Genomic DNA, 7,250 nt, shown 5'->3' with positions numbered 1-7,250 from the left:
GTGGACATGGGTCCATATTTATTGAAGGCTTTACTATAATCTATAGTCTATTTTACTGTAATTTACTGAATGTGTGCGTTTCCATTCTCCCAGAAAACGTACAGAGGCTAAGAATGCCAAACATCTTGGCTTATCTGAACACATACAAAGCATATTCAGAGGCATAACTCTATATTTACTGTCAAATACTTTCACACGGATATACTGACACATGACCGCGCTGTGGAGCCAAACGTTGGACTCTCCAATAGAGCTTGAACGACGCATCTTAAACTTTCACCCCATACCTGCTTTGAATGCTGCAAACATTTCTTTTAATGAAATATAATATACAGATCCATGTATTTTAATGTTTTCCTCTCTCTTTTTTTTCTTCCAGGTTTGATTACCAGGAGCTCCTCCGAAACTCCACCTTCTGCTTGGTGCCTCGAGGCCGACGCCTGGGCTCCTTTCGCTTCCTGGAGTCTCTACAGGTGAAATATACACGCTGTTCAATGTGATACAACAATATTCAGTTTTAGAAGTCGACCGTGCGATCAGGCGGCAGACCTGCATTCCTCTGCCTTACAACGTGATGTCCTCGACCAGCTTCCTGCTGCTGAGCGATGGGACAGTGATCAACCCAACACCCCCTCTACTTTCACTGTCACTATGTTTTGTCAATATTTAATGCTGTCGAGCAACAAAAAAACAAAACAACGAGTCTTCGGGAGATTTAAGACTACACACGACCACTGATATTACGCAACACTGTATGTTCCATTCCATTATCCAAACCGCTTATCCTATTTAGGGTCGTTACCAAGTACAAATCCCTCATTTGCCCAGAAAATAACGAGTAACATTGATTTGTACTCTTTTGCATTATTCGAGCCGTTATTCTCCAGTTTCTCGGAGGCATGTTGACGCAGCAATCAGCAGAACAACACTGTTGACAGGGTCCAAATTATACGTTTCCCAAGGAAACGGCCCCCCGCTTCAGTGAGCTGCAGCTCATATACAGCTCAGTATACGAGGACGTGCACCAGGATGCACAATGTTTACGTTCCAGGGCCGAGGTTGATGTCGTCTTCTTAGCTTACTGACACCTTAATGGTCACGTCTGCAAGTGTTTGTTTTGTTTTCCCGGACCATTGTATTGTGTTGCTTTATTTGCTATTCGCGAGGCCTTTTAAATTAAGATGAGTCCATTAACACAGACACACACACACACACACACACCATCAGTCCATCAGTGAAATGTGCGAGTAGACAAACAATGCAGGAGCTGCAGAGGTTTATTCCACTCTGTCCGTTTTCTTTCTGTGTGTGTGTGTGTGTCTGTGTGTGTTTGTTAGTGGTCTGGAAGCGTCCATAGGAGTGGCAGCCTGCCCCACCGCTGATGTCTGCTGAATGGACAAATACACACACACACACACACACACACACACACACACACCCCCACACGCCACTTGGCAGCAGTCATGGTCCCTTTCTTTCTCCTCTCGTCTTCTTCATCCGTCCTCTCGTAGTCTTTTCCTTCCCTTTTTCACATTCGAGGCACTTACGATATCTTTCTCTCGATCGGGTGTATTTTTCCTTTCTTTTTTTGTTGTCATTTTGGTGCCAGCCGAGCCCCACAGAAGAACTGGCAATTACCGATACCAGTGTGGTAGGAAACTTGCTGCCAGCGTTCCAATACACGCGGACACATTTACTCAAACACTTCTCTTTCTCTATTTCACAATGCAGACCAACCACAAACAACTACACAGCACAGAGGCATTCATGTTAGCCAGACCTCAAAGGAAGGGAGGGCATGAGATGTTTCAAACTCACTCTCAGAGTGCCTCATCTATTTGAGGGGACGGGGGTGGAGACTCAGGCGAGCGTCATGCTGCATTTCATATTTTGAGGCCTTGGATTATCACTCTGGGAGTCTTTGTGTGACCTCGTTCTAACCCGCGGCTCATTCTGACACTTACATACACACACAAGTTCTCCTATTTGTTCGAGTGTCCTTCAGTAGGTTTATTTCTGGGATGAAATGCAGTCGTGCGGGAGCCCCCGCTGGGCACAGAGAGGGCGTTTGATCTGCGCCAATTCTGGCTGCTGCTGCTGCTGCTGTTCTCTGGTGGTTTAATTAGAAAAAAAGAAGTGTGTTAGGATTGCAAAATAACACCCAGACCTATCAACACTCCAGACCACATACACAGAGGAAGAGAGCAGGATGGGAAAAGAGAAATTGGGAAGGTGGGGGGAGGGGGGTGGGGGAGAGGAGGGACGACAACATCAAAAACCTGTCAAAGAAGAAACGGATGAGGCAACATCAAAAATCTGTTTAATAAAGCATGATGCCTCCACGTATCAGCCGGTTCCTTCTCATTCTCCTCCCATCCCTCTCTTTTCTCTTATCAGTTTAGCTACTTCCCTGCATACGTCCCCTCAGAGGTTGTACCTAATTAGTACACAAAGAGTCGGTCCTGTCAGCCACATCTGTGTGTTTGCATGCCTGTGAGTGACAGTCTTCAACAAACCTCTGGGGCTTCCTGGGAAAGGAGAGATAGGAATTATTACTCATTGCAGCCACCCTATAGGGGTCTTACACACACACACACACACACACACACACACACACACACACACACACACACACAGCTGCACATACATTTACAGACAAGGGTATTGATTATAATGTCTGCTCAGCCTTGTAGTGCCAAGCAGCTGTGGCTGAACTCATTCAGATTACATTATATTCATGTCATGTTATGCTGTTTACTGCCGAGGAAGAGCTGGCAGCAAAGGAGGGAGGAACCCAGTCAGACTGCAGCAGATCACAATTAAATATATATATATATTGTATATATATGGACTTTTTCAGTGTGTTATCAGTTGGTTTATCAATGTCAAAGTTTCTCTCCAAGACTCGCTAAATTTTTATGTGTGTGTGTGTGTGTGTGTGTGTGTGTGTGTGTGTGTGTGTGTGTGTCCAGGCGGCGTGTGTCCCGGTGCTGCTGAGTAACGGTTGGGAGCTGCCGTTCTCCGATGTCATACAGTGGAACCAGGCGGTCATTGAGGGAGATGAGAGGTTACTGCTACAGGTAAGCGCACAGAAAGGTGCACACGGACACACGGACACACAACTACGACCCCCTGATGGCTGGGTTCAGCTTCAGGGTGATGCCCGATGGGCCCAGCGTGCTCGTGGGCCGTTACGACACTCCGCTCAGCGCCTGAACGCATCCTTCGTCTTGACGCCACTTGCTACGCGTGGAGTCTATGTGGTCACACGGGACCACATGGACTTCATAAACCAGTACCATAAAAGGCAGCGGGAGCCAAAATCAATCACGCTTCACTTTTATTTATTTTAAATCCCCAATGGTTGAAATGTCCTCCATCTGTTGCTGTAGTCGGTGGTCATTTGTCATTTGAGAGTAAACCACAAGAACAGAGAGGCTGATTGAGAGATCGCTTTGAGGCGTCATCCATTACCTGGATCAAGCAGTGCGGCTACAGGTCGGAACCCTTTGAGATTAAAACACCCACAGGGGCGTTAATCCAGTTTCAGTACAAAAGCACTCACACATCCTGTGTCTCTTCTCACACACACACACACACACACACACAAAAGACACAATGAGCAAGCAAAGCCAGCTCACCCTCAGCTACAACCTTTATCTCTCCTCCTCACACAGAGTACATGGCGTCTCCTCAGCATTGATCTGGCCCCAGTAGAGGACATGAATTGGCATGCAGGCTAATGAACGCAAACGAGTCCCTGAGAGCTCAGAGGAAGGGAGACGTTAGGCCAGAGGTGGGCCGAGTGCGCCGACCTCAGCAAAAATAAGACAACTCTATAATACGGCGCACAAATATGCTCGGAGGTTAAGTAGCGTGAAATTATTATTATTTTTTTTTATTCTTTGCAGGAGAGGCTGAGTGAGGGCCGGCACTTCAGACAAACTGAGCACGGCGCTATAGTGAAGCCGCCCTCCAGATGTTCTTTGCTGAAAGAAAGGGAAAGGTTGGAGCAAGGTAGTGCACTGCAGAGCTATGTGAGGAGGTTAGAAATAGCAGGGAAAGGAGAGTGAGAGGCACTTTAACTGGCGCTCATTACCAAATGCGTTAGCTGTGAAGACAAAAAGGGGTTTAAAGAAGTCAATCTCTCCCACTGTTTCTCATGTTCACACGTGGCTTTCTCCCACTCGGTTTGAGCCGCAAGGCTCAGCTCTCTAAATGATTTAAATCAATTTTGGTGATCCACTTGAAATCTACCAAATGTGGTCCTCATTACTTAAAGGCGATCTGAACAAACAGACCCCCAAATCAGCTGTGTCAAATGTGTGTGTGTGTTTTTTTGTTGTTTTTTTTAAAAAGGGGGCCAGATTAAGCAACCACCCGATGCGGTTTACACAGTTTTGATCACTTAAATGCCATTTCCTTCTTTTTTTTGTCTATTTTAAGAGATTTGACAACCAAAGTAAAACGCTTTGATGTTTTACTCGTGTCATCTTTTGTTTTTCAGGTGCCATCCACAGTGCGAGCAGTAGGGAATGAGAGAGTCCTGGCCCTCAGACAGAGGACCCAGATGCTGTGGGAAGCGTACTTTTCCTCTGTGGACAAGATAGTCCTCACCACACTGGAGGTGAGCCTCAGCCTTATACCATCGAAACTCCCTTCATTTGCATTGCAAATAGAGCCAAATCTCTCACAGTGTTAGTTTACATCAAGAACAGAGGACCCTGGGAGCATCGGGACAAACCCCATGCAGTACGAACAGGACAGTCAGAAAATATTAATAAAAAATGCAATTCCAAATTGGACGAAGTTGACTTTTCTCCCATTTGGTGCCTGAAACTATGGAAGTGTCACAAACCTGTGGCAAACACAAGTTTCCTGTACACAAATCTGCCCGTCAAAGTAATAAACCTGCAAGAAATTCCACTAGTCAACTCCAGCTAGTCATGAAGCTAGTCTCAGCTTCGTCCCATCGTGCCACCACTAAGACTTCTGTCCATCTCCCCCTCTCCATGTTGGATGTATCGACTCACTGAAGTAACGTAGATCTCTGAAGACTTTTTTTCTTCCCGCTACCATACAATTCCGTCGAGGAATGTGCAGTAAAAACATCTTCACCCGAAAGGAAGCCTGTGCTATAAACACAGGTTATTTCAGCCGTGCTGTCGTTGCTGCCGACCACCGCCAGCCCTCTTTCAGTAAAGGCCTTTCCCATTAGAATCAACCCCCCCCAATCATCATGATTACGGGGCTCTTCGTCTCTCTGCTCCGTTTTTTTTTTTTAACGCGGGAACATCTCCAAAGCAGTCCGCCTAAGAAATCCACCTAATACACATAAATTATATATCATTACAGTTCAAATATTGGCCTCAACCTGCCAGTTTCTGCCTCGCCGGTTGCTGTTATCAGACTGTGAGAAATCACCGCGGGTCAGGTTGAGAAAAGAAGTTTTCATCTTTGAGTCGTGGGGGGGACGGGGGACGGACGGACTCGACAGCTTTAGCTTCCAGTCTTTTTCTCCGTCCGTCTTTTTGTTTTACCCTCCTGCCTTTGAATAAGCTGAGAAGAAACTTTTCCAAAAAGAAATAAAAACAAGGTAGCTGAGAAGAAAGTCGTTTGAAGGTTAGCCCGGGGGTCTTGGCGACGCATGAAAGGAAATTGCAGGCCCCCTCGTATCTTTTGCGCACACTACCAGCGTCAATTTTAACACGTGGAAAGAACAAAAAAAAACGTGGGGGGTAACACCAGACTTAACCCCCCCCCCCCCCCCCCCACACACACACACACACACACTTCTGAAAACTTAAGAAATCGCACAGTGAGCGGACGGCTTTGCACTCTGATGTTTGTCAAGGCAGGTCTGGCAGCCCCTAATGCATTTGCTGCGGGGGGATTTATGCCAGAGATAATAAAAAGGAGAGGCTCTGGAGGTTGCCGATAAGCTGCTTATATACATACAGCGTGCGGAGGGGAACCTCTCCCCCATGGGAGACAGCTGTGCAGTCAGCCCGAGGTCAGCGAGGCGGAAGGGCTTCCGATGCGGATGCGGACACCTCCTGTTGGCGCACAATGGGAAACACATCAGTCGGGATTGCTGTAATGTGCAGACACAAGTGTGTCAGGTCTGGAATTGCAGTGGAGTTTTCGTGAGACTCCAAGACTCCCATCCAGCGGCTTAGAGGGGAGAGGAAAAATGATAATCATAACGTGGAGCAGGCTTATACTAGATGAGCGTAGCAGCCACTTAACTGTTCTCCCTGCTCCTCGCATTGCAACCCCTCATCCGGTTTGCTTCTTTTTTTTCTCCCCCTTCTTTCTCCTCCTCCACAGATCATTAAGGACCGCGTGTTCTCTCACATATCGAGGAACAAGTACATGTGGAACTCGCTGCCGGGAGGTCTGCTGGTCCTGCCGGAGTACTCCACTCACCTCACGCATTTCCCTTTCTATTACCTGGGATTAGGTAAACGCGCTCTTCATTTACACCACTCTGCACAACATGCAAACCTTGATTGCACTTGGAGGCCTTTATGTCAGCGGCGAGCAATCAACACTCTCAACCGGAAAATTGAAATATAATTATTTCCCCAAGTGTTGGGACTCCCTCCCCTCAGACATATAGCAGCTTTAAATTGATCCGATGATCCTCGATGGACTGATGCACTTTCATACGTCCTTGAACATCTCATAAATCACCCAGCTCACACCGGACAGTGCTGCGGGGGGGACACAAATAGACAATAACTTGTGTTTTATTTATTTTTAAATGTCTTGTTTTTAAATCAGAATGTCCTGTCTTAAATGTTTTTATACATGTTTTTACCTGTTACTGCTGTACTGACTGAGTTGCCAACTTAATTTCGTTTTGTTTTTTACAATGACAATACGCATCCTTACCTTTCCTTACCTTAAATATTAAAACACGTGGGAACGCAAATCTCGCCTACCCTTATATGATGTTTCTGTGACCTTGCTCAGGGGTCAGTCCGGGTCAGGAGTTCACTGCAGTCATCCATGCCATTTCCCCGCTGGTCTCCCAGTCCCAGCCAATCATGAAGCTGCTTCAGGTGGTCTCCAAGTCAAAATACTGCTCCCAGGTAAAGAATCCAACTAACACAAATGTTGCAAAAGAAAAAGATGAAATGGGAAAAAAAGAGGAAGCAGACTTTCATCAGCAGCCATTTCTGATCGTTCTAATGCATCCATCTCTGTGTGCGTGTTATGTCAAATTACTATTCTCCCCCTTTTCT

General features: G+C 46.4%; 1 protein-coding gene across 3 annotated transcripts in view; it reads left to right on the top strand.

Annotated features, from left to right (window-relative positions):
* Positions 1-7,250, top strand: part of ext1c (exostoses (multiple) 1c) — a 63,604-nt gene that overhangs the window by 53,292 nt on the left and 3,062 nt on the right. For all 3 annotated transcript variants that reach the window (XM_034544573.1, XM_034544572.1, XM_034544570.1), the window contains exons 3-7: positions 380-473; positions 2,973-3,080; positions 4,508-4,627; positions 6,331-6,463; positions 6,979-7,097. In XM_034544573.1, coding sequence (XP_034400464.1) covers positions 380-473; positions 2,973-3,080; positions 4,508-4,627; positions 6,331-6,463; positions 6,979-7,097 — 574 coding nt within the window. The remainder of the gene's footprint in view (positions 1-379; positions 474-2,972; positions 3,081-4,507; positions 4,628-6,330; positions 6,464-6,978; positions 7,098-7,250) is intronic.

The sequence above is a fragment of the Cyclopterus lumpus genome, chromosome 11, assembly GCF_009769545.1.
Source record: "Cyclopterus lumpus isolate fCycLum1 chromosome 11, fCycLum1.pri, whole genome shotgun sequence".
In the NCBI taxonomy this organism is placed as follows: Eukaryota; Metazoa; Chordata; class Actinopteri; order Perciformes; family Cyclopteridae; genus Cyclopterus; species Cyclopterus lumpus.
Note: the sequence above shows the minus strand (reverse complement) of the source record. Positions and strands in the feature narration are given on the sequence as shown.